Source organism: Callithrix jacchus, chromosome 19 (genome assembly GCF_049354715.1).
Source record: "Callithrix jacchus isolate 240 chromosome 19, calJac240_pri, whole genome shotgun sequence".
Classification (NCBI taxonomy): Eukaryota; Metazoa; Chordata; class Mammalia; order Primates; family Cebidae; genus Callithrix; species Callithrix jacchus.
Genome location: NC_133520.1, coordinates 20961335 through 20981127, shown reverse-complemented (window position 1 = coordinate 20981127; position 19793 = coordinate 20961335). Strand labels below are relative to the sequence as shown.

The 19793-nt window shown below is 42.6% G+C and overlaps 1 protein-coding gene across 3 annotated transcripts in view; it reads right to left on the bottom strand.

The window, feature by feature from the left end:
• Nucleotides 1-8088: 8088 nt before the first annotated feature.
• TAF5L (TATA-box binding protein associated factor 5 like) overlaps nucleotides 8089-19793 on the bottom strand; it is a 32718-nt gene continuing 21013 nt past the window's right edge. For 2 of the 3 annotated variants that reach the window (XM_035281372.3, XM_008985288.5), the window contains exons 4-5: nucleotides 16545-17269; nucleotides 8089-10071 (exon numbers count right to left, since the gene is read on the bottom strand). In XM_035281372.3, the coding sequence (XP_035137263.1) occupies nucleotides 9274-10071; nucleotides 16545-17269 (1523 nt within the window). In that variant the 3' untranslated portion in view covers nucleotides 8089-9273. Of the gene's footprint in view, nucleotides 10072-16538; nucleotides 17270-19793 lie in introns of those variants that run through there. The other variant, XM_035281374.3, reaches the window with a different exon arrangement.

Genomic DNA, 19793 nt, shown 5'->3' with positions numbered 1-19793 from the left:
AAAATAAAAAAGTTTAACTCTCTTAAATGCGACTTCAAATATTTTCTTCCCTCAGACTTGAATTTAATTTTTTATATGATCTAAGGAAGCAGAGGGCTTTATATAATAACTACATGCATACCTATGAAGGGTGCTTTATCTTTTCTTTAATTTTTTTTTTTTTTTTTAAATTTAGACGGGGTTTCACCATGTTGGTCAGGCTGGTCTTGAACTCCCAACCTCAGGTGATCCGTTCACCTTGGCCTCCAAAGTGCTTGGATTACAGGCATGAGCCACCACACCCGGCCCTTTTCTTTTTTTATTCTGGGAAATATAATCACATAATAATTACCATTTTAACCATTTTCTTCATTTTCTCCCTTGATTTCTCAAAATATTTCTACTCTCCCCACCTCCCGAACCCACTGTCAATTGAGACTGAGCATCTTCTTGCATAGCCAAGCATAGAACAAAGTGTCAAGGAAAGGAGGGAGGTGGGACGGCAGCTCAGCAGAACCAGAGGCCAGGTCCCGTTCTGCTCTTGAATCCCTGCTGCCTAGCAGAGCACCTGACATAGCTGGTGACTAGGGGAGTGAATACGGTGGTGGATCTCAGCCAGGAAGGTCAGGAAGGACAGCAAGATCCCAGAGAGGACCATGTCAAGCCCAGCTGGCTCTCTGTCCTCCAGCACTGTTGTGGCACAGCTCCACCTCTGCATTTTGAAGTTACCCCAGATGATTGAGTTATTGTGAAGCAGGAAAATATTAACGTTGAGTATGTGCTATGGGTGGGGCCTATATTCTTTGTCATTTAACCTTGTCAACACGCCTGGTAGGTATAAATATGTCCACATTCATAGGCGAGCCAACAGGCTCAGGGAAGGCCAAGAACTTACCCAATGGCACAGCACACCTCACTGGAGCTGGAATTCAATAGCAATGCCACGTCTTCAGGCCTTAGCATTCCATACTCTGCAAATAAACACTGGATCCCTCCCCCTGCGCTAGCCCAAACTCAGCAAGCCAATGAAGACACTCTCCTTTCCTCCCTAAAAAGCCCAGCTTTCTTTCTATAGATGTGCACATTTCATAATATTTGAATTCCATGTCTGCAGTGCTGCAGAGAGTAAATTGTGCATACTATGCTTTTCCTAGACCAGATTGACAGAAAAGGCTGCTGAGCTATGAGAAAATCAAGTCCAGGCAAAAGGAGTTAGAATTACTGTGACTTTTACCAGACAATAGCCAGCATCAGTTGAACTCTCTAGAGCCCACCACCCTCTTGTTCTATTTATTTATTTATTTTTGAGACAGTCTCTCTGTGTCGCCCAGGCTGGAGTGCAATGGTGCAATCTCGGTTCACTGCAACCTCCGTCTCCCAGATTCAAGTGATTTTCTTGCCTCAGCCTCCTGAGTAGCTGGGATTACAGGCACAACAATACGACATCTAATTTTTGTAGAGATGGTGTCTTGAATTCCTGGCCTCAAGTGATCAGCCCACTTTGGCCTCCCAAAATGTTGGGATTTCAAGTGTGAGCCACAAGGCCTGACCCACCCTCTTGTTTAAAAAAGACTGTTGTTGGCCGGACGTGGTGGCTCACACCTGTAATCCCAGCACTTTGGGAGGCCAAGGGGGGTGGATCATGAGGTCAAGATATCGTGGCCATCATGGCCAACATGGTGAAACCCCGTCTCTACTAAAAACACAAAAAAATTAGCTGGGCGTGGTGGCATGTGCCTGTAGTCCCAGCTACTCGGGAGGCTGAGGCAGGAGAATTGCTTGAACCCAGGAGGTGGAGGTTGCAGTGAGCCGAGGTCAAGCCACTGCACTCCAGCCTGGCACCTGGTGACCGAGTGAGACTCTGTCTCAAAAAAATAAAATAAAATAAAACAAAAGACTGTTGTCAAAGCTGAGTGTTGTGAACAAAGCCTGATGCACAAGTATTAATCTGAGTGAAAAAAAATAAAATAAAATGGATCCCAGACCCATACTCATAAAAAAAAAAAAAGTATTAATCTGAGTGAACCAAAATAAACCACATTGGCTAAAGTGTGTGTAGACTAAATGGGTTCATAAGCTTGTTCTTTTTTTTTTTTTACAACCTACGCTCCCTGTCTCTTTTCTTTCGTTCTTCCCACATATAACACTGAGGAAGAGCCTTGGTAATTCAAGGCCAGGCCTGCCCCCAGGACTTCTGACTCCAGCCTACTCTGCTGCCAGACTCCTGTCCCTACCCCCCTCCCCACTCTGCATGCTGCTCATCAGTATTCACAGTCCCCACTGCCCTTTCCAGTTTGCACATAATGGCCTCACTAATGGGCCATGGAATTAATTAGTGGGCAGTGACCAATATTAAAAATTTTACCTCACAGTACATCTCACATAGAAACGGTTTACTTCTTTATTTATATATTTTTTGAGACAGAGTCTCACTCTGTCGCCCAGGCTGCAGTGCAGTGGCGCAATCTCAGCTCACTGCAACCTCCGTCTCGTGGGTTCAAGTGATTCTTGTACCTCAGCCTCCCAAGTAGCTGGGCTTACAGGTGTGCGCCACTGTGCCCAGCTAATTTCTGTATTTTTAGTAGAGACAAGGTTTCACCATGTTACCAGGCTGGTCTCGAACTCTTGCCCTCAAGTGATCCACCTGCCGTGGCCTCCCAAAGTGCTGGGATTACAGGTGTGAGTCACTGCACCTGGCCAGAAATGTTTTTTATGTATGCTACCCTTTGTTGAGTCTCATATGTAATTTAAAAATTTGGGGGAACATTTCTGAAATCAGGAGAGGATAAGACTTATAAAGTGATGGCATCTTGCCAGAGGGTGGTTGTGACATCTCAAGTGGGTTGTTAGTCTAGGTGGCCGGACTGCACCACTGCCATCTTCATCAACTTGGTCAGAAAAATATTCAAGACAATTTAAGGAAGGAATATAAAGCCTGAAAGTCTCTGTTAACACCTTCTGCTAAGATCAAGGTTTCTGTGAGCACAGAGGGGAATAGTTAGACACTGATGACCAACTGAAAAAGTTGGGACTTGGTGTGAGGAAGTTTTAGGAACACCAATACTAATAGATTTCCCTTATATTATCAAGCCTGTAATCCCAGCACTTTGGGAGGTCAAGGCGGGTGGATCACAAGGTCAAGAGATCGAGACCATCCTGGTCAACATGGTGAAACCCCGTCTCTACTAAAAATACAAAAAATTAGCTGGGCACAGTGGCGTGTGCCTGTAATCCCAGCTACTCAGGAGGCTGAGGCAGGAGAATTGCCTGAACCCAGGAGGCGGAGGTTGCGGTGAGCCGAGATCGCGCCAATGCACTCCAGCCTGGGTAACAAGAGTGAAACTCCGTCTCAAAAAACAAAAACAAAAAAAACGATGTATGGTCTAAAAGAAAAAGCTTTAAATAAGCATAAAATAAGCTGGGTGTGCTGGAGTGCATCTGTAGTCCCAGCTACTCAGGAGGCTGAGGCAGGAGGAGTGCTTGAGCCTAGGAGTTTGAGACCGGCCTTGACAATCTAGTAAGGCCTTGTCTCTTAGAACAAAACAAAGAAAACCAAACACGAACATAAAATACAACTTTTAAGTGAAAAGAAAGCATTCTTCATTATCTAATTGACAGTTTTAAAAAATGGTACATTTTCTAATCAAAGGAGGCTCAGATTTGGTAAATGCAGCATGTGTATGCCAGTACACAGTGTGAAATAGATTTGTTACTGTGGGTTGAAGTCTACAAGTGTGGGTTGAAGTCTGCAAGTGTGAAAGCCCCTGCTCTAGGAACCTTCATTAAAACAAATAATAAAACCAAAACAAAACCAAAGAGCAGACAGCACAATTACTTCTTGCTTCTGTACCACCTTCAGTAATGTCTTATCTCTGCTCCCCTCAGCTGCTTGAAATTGTCTGCAACCCCAAATCCTCTCTCCACGCCTCATCTCCTATTTCTTCTTTTTTCTTGAGACGCAGTCTTGTTCTGTTGCCCACGCTGGGGTGCAGTGGCACGATCTGAGCTCACTGCAACCTCCATCTCTCGGGTTCAAGTGATCCTCCTGCCTCGGCCTCCCAAGCATGGGATTAGAGGCATATGCCACCATACCCAGTTAATCTTTTATTTTTTTTAGTGGAGTCGGGGTTTCACCATGTTGGGCAGGCTGGTCTCAAACTCTTGACCTCAGGTGATCTGCCCGCCTTGGCCTCCCAGAGTGCTGGGATTACAGGTGTGAGCCACCACCACTGACCTAATGTGGTTAAATTTAAATGAATAAAATAAGAAAATCAGTTCCTCAGTCATACTAGCAATATTTCAAGTGCTCAGTAGCTACACATGGCTAGCGGCTATTTTGCTCCACATGGCACATTCTGCAGGATGGAACAGAACTCCAGAACATTCCCATCCTCACATCACATTCTACAGGACAGGACAGAGCTGTAGAACATTCCTCTCCCACAGTCACATTCTACAGGAAGGCAAGCAACAACAGAACAGTTCCTTCTTCAGGTCACTTTCTACAAGAAGGAGCAGACATGCGGAACACTCCACAACCACAGCATATCCCACTAGGCTTGCTCCCTCTAGACATGAGGTTGCTGCCACTCATGTTTTACAAGTATCTTTTCACGTTCTCTAGCACACCTTTTCATTCTTTTTGTGGTGTCTTTGGAGTAAGAGGTGTTTTACAATTGAATCCATCTTTTCCCCTTTGGTTAGTGCTTTTTTATTAAAAAAATTTTTTTGAGACAGGGTCTTGCACAGTTGTTCAGGCTGGAGTACAGTGGTGTCATCATGGCCCACTGCAGCCTCAACTTCCAGGCTTAAGTGATCCTCTGAGATCAGCCTGCCAAGTAGCTGGAACCACAGTCATGAGCCACCACACCCTATTTTTAAAAATGATTTTGTAGAGAGAGGGTCTCAGGCTGGGTGTGGTGGCTCACACCTGTAATCCCAGCATTTTGGGAGGTGGAGGCAGGAGGATCACAAGGTCAGGAGTTTGAGACCAGCCTGGCGAATATGGTGAAACCCCATCTCCACTAAAAATACAAAAGTTAGCCAGGCGTGGTGGTGGGTACCTGTAGTCTCAGCTACTAGGGAGGCTGAGGCAGAACTGCTTGAACCTGGGAAGCAGGTGTTGAAGTGAGCTGAGATCATGCCATTGTACTCCAGCCTGGGCGACAGAGTGAGACCCTGTCTCTTTCCCCGCTCCCTGCCCCGAGACTCTGTCTAAAAACAAAAACAAAAACCAAAAACCAAAAACCAGGCATGGTGGTGAGTGCTTGTAGTCCCAGTTACTCGGGAGGCTGAGGTGGGAGGATCACTTGAGCCCAGGAGTTCTGGGCTGAAGTGTGCTATGCTGATCAGGTGTCTGCACTAAGTTCAGCATCAATATAGGGACCTTCCGGGAGCAGGGGACCACCAGGGTTGCCTAAGGTGGGGTGAAGCGGCCCAGGTCAGAAATGGAGCAGGTCAAAACTCCCATGCTGATCAGTAGTGGGATTGATCCTGTGAATAGCCACTGCACACCAGCCTGGGCAACACACGAAGACCCCATCTCTTAAAAAAAAAAAAAAGGGTCTCAATATGTTTTCCAGGCTGGTCTTGAACTCCTGGGCTCAAGTAATCCCGCCCTGGCTTCCCAAAGTGCTGGGATTATAGGCATGAGCCACCATGGTTAAACTGCCTTCCTTACCTTATACACATTTCAGAGCTTTATCATTGTTGTTCAGCTGGTTAAACACTTCCCCACCTTATACACACTTCAGAGATTTATCATTGTGGTTCACAATAACAGAACATTCTGAAGTTTCTTTCTTTTCCTGTTTCCTGAGACAGAGTCTCCCTCTGTTGCCCAGGCTAGAATGCAGTGGCATGATCTTGGCTCACTACAACCTCCACCTCCAGGGTTCCAGTCATTCTCCTGCCTCAGCCTCCCTAGTAGCTGGAATTACAGGCATGCATCACCATGCCCAGCTAATTTTCTATTATTAGTAGAGATGGGGTATCACCATGTTGGCCAGGCTGGTCTGGAATTCCTGATCTCAGGTGATCCGCCCGCCTCTGCTCCCAAAGTGCTGGGATTACAGGTGTGAGCCACCTCGTCCGGGCTCATTTCTTTTAGCCATATATTGTTTAGGTCTGTTCCTACTGCCAGGTCCTGATCCTGCTTGTTGCTGCTAGTTTACTGGGCAGAGGGAAGCAAGAGTCTTGTAAATTTGGCCGGTAACATTTGGTTATTCCTAACTCCAGTTCAGTCTTTACCTGGTACTGCAGGAATGAAGGGAGAAAACAGAGTAGGTATAAGAGCAGGAGCTCCGCAGCCAGAATGTCCAGGTTAAAATCTGGCCTCCTCGATGACCAGGTGTGCCCCTGGCAAGTGACTTAACCCATCAGCACCTCTGACTCCTCATCTGTGAAATAGGGACAAAAATATACTCCCCGCAGAAGGTTGCCGAGATAAGTTAATTTTCATAAACCTTTTGGAGCAGTTTCTGGCCCATTGTAAGTACTACCTATATGCTTATTAAATATCTGTATTTCTTTTTTGGAGGTTTTTTAAAAATTTTTTTTTAATCTCTATACCTATACCCTCCTGCCAGAACCTAAGGATACTGAATCTGTGGAGCATATTCAAGACAAATGACTATTCCAAGACGTATCGAGACGACTAACAGAGCATTTCTGCGCATTAAGTATGTCACCTACAAAATGGTGCTATTCCAAGTCCTGCAGGCCTTCCCTTAGAAGAGTGCAATCTCTAGTGTGACTGCACTCTCAAGCACTCGAGTGGACACAGACACAAGCATACACCCCTCTTAATACTTTTAAGACCTTGGGAGAATTCTGATGGTCAGTCTACAAAGTCAAATTATCTCACATTAAAATTAGTTTCTTCAAAAAAACGCAAAGCCAATTATGCTCATTAAGAACTTGAAGTTAGATTACAAGGTATGGACATGACTGGTGAAGACTCATCTCACACAGTTTGTGTTTAATGGAGATTCTGCACTAACCCACAAACACACACAAAACCTTTTCAAATCATCCTGTCAGTAATATACTTTCACTTCAATCCAACTTAGAGATTTTGTTGTTTCTGGTAATATACTGCAGCATCTCACCTGAGAGTTTGCTTATTACAGATCAGAACACATTTGAACACCAGGCTTTCCTTGCAGAACACATGGAAGGCGATGCCATCAGGCTACTACCAAAGGTCCCTTCTTCCAGTGTCTCAAATATATGGATTTTATAAATAAGAAACATTTTTGATTAATCAGCATTGTAGGGTCAAGTAAAAAAAAAAAAACTGGCATAGAAGTCTAGTCTTCCTACTTAATTTCCTAATGATTCTTGGTGTCCCTGTCAGAGGATTATGTTATTTTTTTCTTTTTTTGAGACAGACTTTTGCTGTTTTTTTGCCCAGGTTGGAGTGCAGTGGCACGATCTCAGCTCACTACAACCTCCGCCTCCTGGTTTCAATGATTCTCCTTGCCTCAGCCTCCATAGACGCCTCCCACCACGCCCAGCTAATTTCTGTGTTTTTAGTAGAGACAAGGTTTCGCCATGCCGGCCAGGCTGGTCTCCAACTCCTGATCTTGGGTGATCTGCCCGCCTTGGCCTCCCAAAGTGCTGGGATTACAGGTGTGAGCCACTGCACCTGGCCAAGAAAATTGTTTTGAGGTTCACTTTACTTTCACTGAATCAAAGTAAAGTGAATTATCTGGAATTGCTTTATCTGGAATCTCATAGTTTGAGTTTATTAAACAGCCCAGCTCTTGTGCCCCTTGGAGATTTTATAGTGGGGTTTCAAAGGAAGTGGGAAGTAGGATCTCATCAAATGACTCTAGATGATGAAATATATGTTGTCTCCAGTCAGCAACTATCAATCTTGGATGTACAAACATTAAATGCCATCAATAATCCAAGTGAATACTAAGGGGAATCATGATTCAAAGTAAGCTAAACAGAACCAAAGAACAGGTAAAAATCTACCTTCATTGGGGATAGTGTGGCCTAGGTCACCGACACATTATTGCCCTGATGAGAGGTGAGAGGCACACCATCCCAGGACAGAATACCCACCTGCCTGTCCTCAGAGTTGAAATGAGATGCCAACACTTTTTTTTTTTGAAACTAAATACATTTTAATAGAAAACAAAATACAAAATAACTCTTTTCAGAAAACAGAAATATTTAATCCTTTTTCCACAAATTAGAACTTGCTTTATCCTCAGAGCATAGTTTGATATGCGTGTGCACATACTTACATTTCACAGAGTGTTCATTAGACTGGTATTGCAGTGCGGGACGTGGGAGCAGTTCATCTCAGGAGGAAGCGACGTGGAAAAAGCCGCACCTCTGAATGGTCATTCGGAAACTCAACAGTTTTCTAATTCTATCTTGTTACTTATTACTTCAAATTATTCTTTATCATAATCTTTCTTTTGAGGGGAGAGAATTATTAAGAGAAGTGCAGCCATGGAAAGAATTTTTCTTTCCCACCATCACTGCAGGAGCCCAAAATGTTCTCGGTCAAACCCACCCACCCACTTCCGGAAACATGTCAACCAGGGTGATCAATCTGTCACCCGAAATTTCCCTTTCTCCCAGTACACTGTGCTACCAAATTCTCTGAATTCCCTGAACCTCAAAATTCCAAGTATCAAAGCCAGTGCCAGGAGTCAAACCTGAAAGATAAAAGCAGAGAAGTTTTCCTCTGCCAGTGCTAGGTTTCCTCTTCTCAATAATAATAATAATTATAATTATAATAACAATAATTAAAAAAATCCTGGTTCTCTGTAATTACGGAAAAGGAAAGACTATTTGCCAGGATTGTCCCCTCCCCTTTCCTTGTTCCCGCCCCACATCCCTCCGCCAACAAAGCCTTTCCTCCCACCCAAGGGCTGGACCACGCGTGACCCTGGTGGTGCCACTTCTCCTGAGGGTGATCTACAGCCGCCCTCTAACCAAACCCAGCCCTGGTCAGATGGGGAAAAGGAGACAGAGACAGGAAGGCGCTCACATGCATGAAGTCACGGCAGGGGCTCCATGAGAACTTGTGAGTGACCTCCAGGGCACCCTAATTCTTGATCACTCATCATTGCCTGGCTTCTGTCCCCCTCCCCAACCCTGGCCTTCGATAGTGGGGTGCTGAGTGAAGGGGGACCTGCCCGGAATGAGGGCCCAGGAAAGAGGGGAGAAGGGGGCTCTTTCACAGTCAGTCAGTGATTCAATCTTAGCTCATTGAAGGACTGCAACTGGAGGCTTTCCACCGCTACCCCAGTCCATTCCAAAGATAAAAAATTAATGTTCCTGATTTTCTTGTGTAATTCCAGTCACCAGAAGAAGGTTACAGGCCATGAACTGCACGCTCAAGACGTTGCTCATCTGCCCGGTGTACACACCCACGAGCTCACTGGAGGAGCCGTCGGCAGGTGCACTGCAGTAAGTATTCCTGATGTCCCAGACGCGCACTGAGTTGTCCATGGAGGCAGAGGCAATCAAGCCGCTGTCTGGACTGAAGGTGAGGCTGGTGATATTGTCTGTGTGGCCTCTCAGCTCTTTATAAAGGGTCCCAGAGGCCAAGTCCCACAGCTTCAACCGCTGGTCCTCGCCAGCAGACGCCAAGTACTTACCGTTAGGAGAAAAGGCAAGAGAAAGCACGGGGCCACGGTGGCCTGTGAAAAGCCTCACCGAGTTCCCCTGCTGAGCACTCCACAGCCGGACGGTCTTGTCGGTTGAGCCCGTAGCTAAGTAGTTTGAATTAGGGTGGAATTTGACACAGTCCACATCTGCCAGGTGTCCTGCATATATCCTCAGTGGGTACGTCCGATCAAATGACCACAGCCTGGCGGTGCGGTCGTGGGACCCACTGGCGAAGTACAGGCTATATGGACTGATGTCCAGATCCCACACGGGATAGGCATGTCCTTGGTACAACACAGTGTTGGTGAAACTCCCCAGATCCCAGTATCTGATGGACATGTCTTCAGAACAAGAGAGCAACCCTGAGCTGTCCGCGAGGAACCTCGTGCTGTATACTGGTCCGCAGTGTCCCCGAAGTATCTTCATCTCTGTGCCTGCGTTATCATCCTCATCATCCTGGGAACATCAGGGTGGGGTGGGAAAAGAAACACAAGAAAAAAATGTTCAGTGTTCTGACAAGAAAAACAAATCCAGGAAGAAAAAAAAGTAGAAAACGGAGACTGCTAGGGAAGTAGCATCTATCCAGCAAATGACAGTGGCTTGCCCTTAAACACTACCCCAGGAAGATAACTCATAACTGAATATAAAGTCTCTTACAACTTACAAATTGCTCTCCTTAAATTCACCTTGCAGCTCAGACTATATCAGATTAAAAGATATGGAAATGCAAGGCCATTACAGAGTAATGACTGTGGACCTTACCCTTCGGTTGAGGATAGCTTATATGGTTAATTCTGATGCAAGCCATTTGAAAAGTTACTTTTCAATTTATGTGAGGCTCTCAGATTCTTCTGTTCTACAGGCATTGCCTTATCCGTCAGTTTTAGCTGCTTTATAAGCCATACTTCTGTTTTTACTTCATTTAACTGACAATATTTTTGTTAAGTCCTGACATGTTCCTTGCCCCCACGATAGGGTTAATGATGGAGGCAGCAACACATAAAGGCAGATGTGGTATCATTTCAAGATGGACACACAACTACTGGTTCAGGCATGGTGGCTCACCCTGTAATCCCAACACTTTGGGAGGCCAAAGCAGGAAAATCATTGGAACCCAGGAGTTGGAGACCAGCCTGGGCAACATAGGGAGACTCTTTATTAAAAAAACTGAAAAAATCAGCTGGGCATGGTGGCACAAGCCTGTGGTCCCTGAAACTTGGGAGGCTAAGGTAGGAGGGTCACTTGAACCTGGGAAGTGGAGGCTGCAGTGAACTGTGATGGCACCACTGCATTTCAGCCTGGGGGACAGAGTGAGACCCTGTGTCAAAAAAAAAAAAAAAAACAACAAAAAAAACCCAAAACAAAAACAAACATGAACAAACAAAACCCAGAATTATCAGAGGAGTTTAGCCAAAATAAAACCTGGATATTTAAGAATTAATAGTAAGCTACAAAGGTACAGTTACTAGTAAATCACATCATCCCCCTGCCTGGTGACCAGCTACAAACTCACAAACTGCTTGGTGTCTCAAAATAAATAAGAATGAAGTTTTTAAAGTGACTTTCTGGAGGATCTCAAAAAACATTTCCCCCAAAGTAACAAAACAAGACATGGATTCAGAAGTGCTTTAAGCAAAGCCAAGTGATTCATGTGATTCTTTGAAATAATTTCCTGTGTGTGAGGACAGAAAAGACAGCAAACTAATGATACTCAAAGAGTCCCTTTCCTGGTCCCTTCCCCACAAGCATACCATCTGTTTTCAAAATTCATTTCCCTTTATTCCCTCATAGATAAACTCCTCAAATCTATAGCTGTCTCTGTCCCGGAATTCATCAACTAAAATGAGTTTTAATTAAACACTAGAATAAAGGAGCATGATGAAGATTCCTGAACCAGTCAGCTTTGTTGGTTCATTGCAGCAGCCTTAGGTTCTTGTATAAGAAAAGGGCACCCTTTTTTTTCCTACTTGAAAATGATTAAATTCAAAATAAAATGAATGCTTCCAATGTGTACATATTTAAGGAAGAGTTGAGAGATAATAAACACTTATGTTGATGAATATTCAAAATGGCCATTCCAAACACTCAACATTAAAAATACATAAGTATTTGGGAGCTTAAGGTTCTACTGAGTGCTACCAAGAATATTAATAATTTTCCTTTCCAAAGAAGTTACAGCAACACTTTAAAATTTCACGAATGACTCACTGCTTTACACCAGAAAGTTTATATAAGGACTGTGGGAACAAAAATGACACCAGATGAATTAAACAAAGATCCTTTGAAAGTTAACTGTGAAAGGACATGTTACTATCTCTGAGGTGTAAGTGATCTTCATTTGGAACAGGAAGCTGAGGAGGTGGCCCTTTACCTCCTCAGTGGTGAAGGTATCACAGTTGCAGAGAGGTGTATGACCTGGGAGTGCAGCTGGCACTCCCCAGGGATCTTGATGATTGCCCCGGGCTGGTGGAAACGTGCCTGGCTGACTCTGCAGACCAAGGAATGGAGAAACCAGAACATTCCTGCTGGCTATCACTGTCAGCCCTCTGCCAGGACCACAGCTTAAAATAACCTAGCCACATTCTCTGTGTGACTCAACCAGTCCCACACGGGCCTCAGCGCAGTCAAGCAGCTGATTCACAAGGGCCTAGCCCCATGGGTTCTCTCTTCTCTCTCCTGCCGACAGGATGATACCAAACCCTACAATTTAGCCTGAATACCCCACAGTAATTGGGTATGCATCCCAAATAGAAATGTTTAATTTATAAAGCATATTCATGTAATAATAAATCTTATATACATTATGAAACATAAATGAAATAGAAATTTAAAGAGTAAGAAAAATAAACATGGAATCAAGTATCATCTCATGCACCTTTGTGCTGTAGTTTGCTGCCCCTGCTCTGGACTATGGGGGCCCTAAAACCTCAGATTTCTTATAGTTGTCTGCTCCTAGACTGGACGGGGAGGCTCCAAGTACCTCAGAGCTCACACTCACGTTTCCCCCAGACCAGGGGTCCTTTCTTGGGGTATGAAATTTAGCCTCCATCTATTCTCTAATTAGCTGTTGGTGGAACAGGAAGACATTCAATTTGGCTGGACTTGTGAAGTTAGACTATTTGGGTTAGACTTGGAAGCAGGTGAAACACTGCTATCTATGTGAGAGATGACAGTAGCCCGAACTAGAACAGAAAAGTTGGATACTGGCTAGCATGAATCGACATGTGCTATTTGTGTGAAATACACATCAGATTTCTAAAAATTAAGACCGAAAGAGATGTATGTAACAGATTTCATGAATAATTTTTTATATTGCTTACATGCTGTAATGATAATTTGTTCAAATTAGTTTGAATGAAACATCATTAAAATTAATTTTAACAATTTTTTAACCTTTTTAGATGCAGCTACTAGAAAAATTTAAATTACTTTATGGCTCACATTATATTCCTATTGAATAGCCTTAATCCAAATGAAAATTTTATACATCGTTTATAGAATTGAGTATTGCTAATACTGTCTTCTTTACTTTTCAAGCCTAAGGAAGACCAGATTGCGGGGGAACCAGCAGACATATAAATGAAATTGCACACAGCTGTTTTACTGAGTTAAGGGGGAGGGTGCTGGTAGTGATGGAGGTAGCTGCATACACATAGCTGAAAAGAAAGGAGCAGATCCTTGGTTTGGTATCTCTGTGGTTTTGCCATGTTGCTCAAATATTAAAAATACATAGGTATCAATCAACAGGGGTAAAAGTTGGATATCATTTCTATCTCCATTTCATATAGAACAAAAGATGGAGAATGAAGGTGTCACTCTTCACCTCAGTGTCTGAAACAGGAGGAGGGCTGCTCATGCCGAGGTGAAAAGCAAGCGACTGCTATGCCACTTAACACTTTTCCAAAGCTTAACCTAGATGATCTTCGAGTGGGCGACAATAGAAGCTATAGGACAGTGCTGTGAATTCAGTTTTATTGGCATAATTAACACAGAAAATTTTATGCTTACATAGAAGATTTTGGTTACTGTTTTTCTGTTTTTTCTTAAACTGAGATATAATTACATACTATGTAACTAATTCTTTCAAAGTGTACAATTCAATGATTTTTTTAGTGCATTTACAGAGTTGTGCAATGATCACCACTATCTAATATAGAACATTTTCATTACCTCACAACGAAATGCCACACCCATTAGCGGTCACTCTCATTCTCCTTGCCCAGCCCCTGGCAACCACTCCTCTCCTGTCTGTCTCTATGGACGTGCCTATCTGGATATTTCCTATAGAAGCAATAACAGTATGTGACCTTTTATGGCTAGCTTCTTTCATATAGCATAAAGTTTTCAAGTTCATCCATGTTATAGCCTGAATCAGTGCTTAATTTCTTTTTATGGCCAAATAATATTCCACTGCATGCATACACTACATTTTATTTATTCACTCATCTTGATGGACATTTGGACTGTTTCCACTTTTTGGCTATTGTGAATAATGCTTCCATGAATATTCATGTAAAAGTGCCTGTGTGCACGTTTTTAGTTCTCATGGATATATGTCTAGAAGTAGAATTGCTGGGTGTGAACACCATTTCAAATACTGTCGAAATGTTGTATTCACTGATTTATGTAATAGTTATTGCTTCAAAAAGATTAAAGCAGAGAGTGCAAGCTGGCTTTTTAATTTGACTTCCATAGTGATTTTGTACTTCCTATCATCTCATTAATCTCTGTAGCTTCACCATTTGCTTTTACCAGCTTGGCTTCTATAGGTATGTGAGTCTGTGGCTCCTGCTTTAGAATCTTTTATTTTTAAAAAAATATTCTATATTTCATTTCAAAATAATAGTCTCAGTTTTAATTATGCATTCTATAAGGAAAAAGAAAAGTCCAAATTTTCACTGGAGAAACATTAAACACCAACTATTGTAACTAATTTATGCCTGGCTTTCCCCTCAAATGCTCATTGAGCAGAAACGAAAAAGAAAACTTCCCAAATTGCTGTGACAAGATGGGCAGGTATGCAGAAATCTCAGGCAGGAAGCCCCTCAACAACAGAATAGGAAAATCTCAGCTTTAGTTCCTAAGTTTAAAAAAGTTTATTCTTAAAAAAAGGCAGAGGCTAGCTAGCATCTACAGTACTTTCAATATGAACGATGGAAAGCCAGAAATGCTTAAACAAAACCACCATTCCGATGACGTCTTTTGCTGTCTTCTTGATGGACATCCAACTGTTCAAGCTTGAGACACAAATGTCACCCTTGGTGCTTCCTCTCCCTCTCCCCTACAGTCATCTAATAACTAAGCTCTTCTTAGTCCTCATCTTCTTTTCCACTGCCACTACCCTGGTCTGGCTGCCATAATTGCTCATATAAGACAGTGTCACTGCATCACTTCCTGTCTTAGTCCCTCTCCTAAATCCAGCTATACTTAATTTCTTTCAGTTCCTGGAATTCCTCATGCTGTTCCTCAGTTCTGAGTCTTCAGATACACTTCTGATATCCAGAAATATACATAGGACAAGTCACAGAGCTAGTTTTCAGTAGTGGCCAGAGTCTTAAAATGTTTTATTTTGGTCTACTAAGATGTCATAATGCTATCTTCCTTAATATTAATTTTTAATACCCAGAATAATCTCCACAATCTGTATCATCAAAGCTAATAAGGTCAGTATAAATACTTTTTTTGTATTTACAGAAAATTAAGAGCAAATGCAGGCAGTATTCCTCAGTTTTATCAGAACAACTCCCAAAAAGAGAACTGTCTCCAAAGAAAAGAGAAGTTTGAAAATTGAAATACAAATGTAATAAAAAAATATTTTGGAGAATACTATAAAATTCTAGAAATTAAAGCTTCTACATGGGAATCTAGACTCTTTACTCATCATAAGGAAATCCTTCAATTATGCTGTCTCAGTTGCAAGAATAAAAAATTCAAAGGCTATCCTAACTGGAAGCGGACTCACAGGAACAGGAAAACAATGGCTTTAGTGTACCAAATATTTTTGATATCCTTATCATTAACTGTAATTTAATGAGTGATTTTTCTTTTTTGCTCCTTAATTTTTCAACACTGTGTAAAGAATTTTCCATCCAAAGTAACGTGAGGCAGAGCTACCTGAATTTCAGTGGTGATAAGACAAAAATATTTTGGCCCACAGCTTTTGCAGGAACACTCTGAAGACAAGTTAACTCTGTGAAGTTTAATTTCTATCTTCCTTGGCCCACATTTTTTTCTAAGGTAGTGATTTTTGGTGACCTGAAACCCAAGCTGTGCCTGCCCTTTTCAGTGACTGTCCTAAATGGTTACAAACCAAACCAGACTGAAAACTGACTGACGGAGGGAGCTGGCAACTCTACTTCCTGTGTTACTTCTCAAAGTGGGGTCTGGGAAACCCTGGGGTACTTCAAGCCACAGGATATGCACTAGCCTCAGAAAGCTAATACCATCCAGTGTAGTGAGGGTGCAGGGACGCCAGTGTTCTCACTACTGCTGCTGAGACTGAAATGGCACAACTTCTGTGGGGAAAGTGATATTCATTACAGGTTACAATGCAGGCCCTTCGACTTAGTAATCCTACTTCTGATTATTTATAACTGAGTAAATGTGCACACACGTAAGTGCATATTTACTGCAAATCTCAGCTAAAAATATTAGCTAAAGGTCTTTCATTAGGCTTAGTGTTGTTATCCACATTTCATATAGTATAAATACTGACCATTCACTAATAATGTTAATGTTGCTAAAAATTGTTTTTATGTCTTAGGTTAGGCATGTGCAGGAATTCAATGGCTACAGGTTACATGGCATTAGTCTGGCTTTATATGATGAGGAAAACTAGGAAGTCCATTCCAAGATACATCATGTTTGGTAAGGACATTCTAAGCAAATTAGTAAAGCAGGTGCAGATAATAAAAAAATGGTATTCATACCTCCTCCTCCAGAATATCACAAGCCAAATGGATGCGGGACACGTCTACTTGATGGGGCTCTGATTTTAACTTCTTGGATCGTAAACTCCAAAGTTTTATACAGGAGTTGTCAAACCCAGCGGCAAGTAGTTTGCTATCGGGGGAGATTTCTGCAGTGTTCAACAGCTGCTCTGTGTTATAGAAGGCATAGAAGCAGATGGTAGTGAGGGAGGGAGGCCCATCTTTGACGCGCTTAATGCTCTCCTGTAAGACCTCCAGGGCAGCCTCATTCTGTAGAATAGGGCTGGGCATGTCAGGGGGCTCCAAGCCGTTGTTCTCACTGCGGGAGGAGCTGCCACTGGCATACAGCTGGTAGTCTGTTCTCTTGGCAGGCTGCACGTCAAGATGAATATGTAAGGTGAGGACTCTGCACAGGGCAGTATTGTTGTCACTTTGGAGGTAGCGGATAAGGTAGTTGTAGCTGTCTTCTTGGAGACGGACCACGTACTTGTTATCTAGGAATGCTCGAAGCTTGAAGTTAGACAGGATGTCCTGGATGGTTTGAGTGGTCTGTAGCTGCTCAATGACATCCTTCTGGCTAGCGTTCTGCAGAAACATTCCATGGAAGCGGCTGTAAAAACTTTCCACTGTGCTCTTCGGACTGTTCTGGACCAGGTTGAGATGGAGGTAGACAAAGAGAGGATAGAGGAGAGGCATCACTTCGTGGCTATGCTGGGAATCAGAATCTATAATGAAAGAAAATGAGGTCTTTATAATCAGTGTTTCTTACAGAATAATGTGATTCCTCCTGATAGACCCACCGGCACATAACAAACACTTTCTTGCCAGGACCCCATTGTTTTTTTTCTTTTTTGAGACGGAGTTTCACTCTTGTTACCCAGGCTGGAGTGCAATGGCGTGATCTCGGCTCACCGCAACCTCCGTCTCCTGGGTTCAGGCAATTCTCCTACCTCAGCCTCCTGAGTAGCTGGGATTACAGGCACGTGCCACCATGCCCAGCTAATTTTTTGTATTTTTAGTAGAGATGGGGTTTCACCATGTTGACCAGGATGGTCTCGACTTCTTGACCTCGTGATCCACCCGCCTCGGCCTCCCAAAGTGCTTCCTGATTGAACTATAAGCCCAACACAGGATTCTGGAATTTCAAAGCCCTTTTGATTAAATAAAGAAGAGAGCATGAACTCTGAAGTCTAGCAAACCAGGCCTTGAAGGTGGGCATAACCCAGGAACTTAATGCCTGGCGTGATTAAGTGGCTTGCCAGAGTTTACAACAATATAGTGGCTTATACCCAGGTCTTCAAGATTTAGTATTTTTTTCCCAATACATTAGTGTTTCTTCAAATTGAGGACCTCAGATATCTGAGGGTGCTTAGATATATTCTCGGAAAACTGAGTTCTTCAAAATTTTTTTTAACTTGATGATAATGTAAAAAATGACACAAATATATTAAGAATTATCTGGATGTCTGCTTAACAAGTAAGTATTGACAAGTGATTTTAGTGCTCTAGAATTTGTGTTTTGTGATTACATTTGGCATCCATCATCTGAAGTAAACTCAAAATACTTATTTTAGTGGGTTCATTAATATGCCTGGCTACACAGGCTGGCGTTGTCCTATGTTAACATGACGGCCTTCATCCACAATTGTCTCGTCAGTGCATTCATTCTGATTTTGTTGGTTCACAAGTTAAAATTCTCTTTTGCAGTGATAATTTACAAATAAGAAACATTTATATCATTAAGACTAAACTACTTACTAATTTAAGATTTTCACACCATGAAACTGTAAGACAGAGAATGTTATTTAAAAAGTGTACAGCTTGAATTCATGGGCTAATGATAAAAGAAGAGAGGTATATTTGACACCTAAATAAGTGCTCAAGGCATGCTGCGAGGGAGCAAAGGTTTCGATGTGATTCATACACAGTGGGGAGAGAGCAGGGCCAACTACAGGGAAGAAGCCCCCCAGGGGGGCTGAACTGAGCCCAACCCATGTCACAGTCGCCAGTGCTATCCAGACGCCTGTTTGCAGTAGCAAGTTAGTTCCGGCAAAATCTATCCGTTACATTCACTCAGTGTTATTTTCAACTTTACTGCTTTTGGGTTTTGCTTGTCCCTTATCCATAATAAGTCTGGGTTTCATAAAGAAATACGACAAGCATAAACGTTTTATATTTAGTATAATGTTTGCACATATTTAAATAAAATAAAAATGTTTAAAGTCAGCACTTATGTTCTCGAACCTCTCTTTTTCATGAAAAGGCATTATTAATATAGGATTTAAGACTAATGAATACTGCATCAGAGAATCCTGCTCCCTAATTTGATGATAAAAGGTATCTGCATATTATCTCTGCTTAATACCCTATTTCATTTTCTCACAAGGTAAATCAATCTGTATAATACTCATAATATGCATTTCAGAATAAATGTATCCTTACTCAAATACATTATTTAGAAGATGAAAAATTACAATAATTCCACTAAACTGGAAGTTAAGATAGCCACACAGCCACTTTGGGCTTCTCACACCTCTGAATCAACAGGCAAGGAAGGGAATTACAGTGTTGGCTGGGGTGACTGATCCTGACAAGAGGAACTGGAACTACTAGACGATGGGGGTAAGGAGGAGTATGTCTGGGTTAAGAAGATCCCTTAGGACATCTCTGTATCCTGCCCCATGATTACAGTCGATGAAAATGACAACACTCCATACAGGACTACGAACGGCCCGCACCCCTGAAGAATGAAGGTGTGGGTCACCCCACCAGGTAAAGAACCACAGTCAGCTTGCTAGTTGAGTGCAAAGGGAATACAGAATGGGTAGCGGAAGAAGGCAGCCACGAATACAGCAACTACCATGTGACCAGCTACAGAAACGAGAACTCTAATTGTTATATTTCTTATTTTGTTATGAATGTTTGGGTATGTATATCTATATATAGATATATATTAAGCAAATGTCTTTCTTTCCTTTCTTGTCCCCTTATCATATAACATTGGATTACTGACTTTATTTTTTTGAGATGGAGTCTTGCTCCATTGCCCAGGCAGGAGTGCAGTGGTGGGATCTTGGATTACTGCATCCTCTGCCTCCTGGGTTCAAGTGATTCTCCTGCCTCAGCCTCCTGAGTAGCTAGGATTACAGGTGTGTAACACCACATCCAGCTAGTGTGTGTGTGTGTTGTGTATATATAAATATATACTTTTTTTTTAAAGTAGAGATGAGGTTTCACCATGGTGGCCAG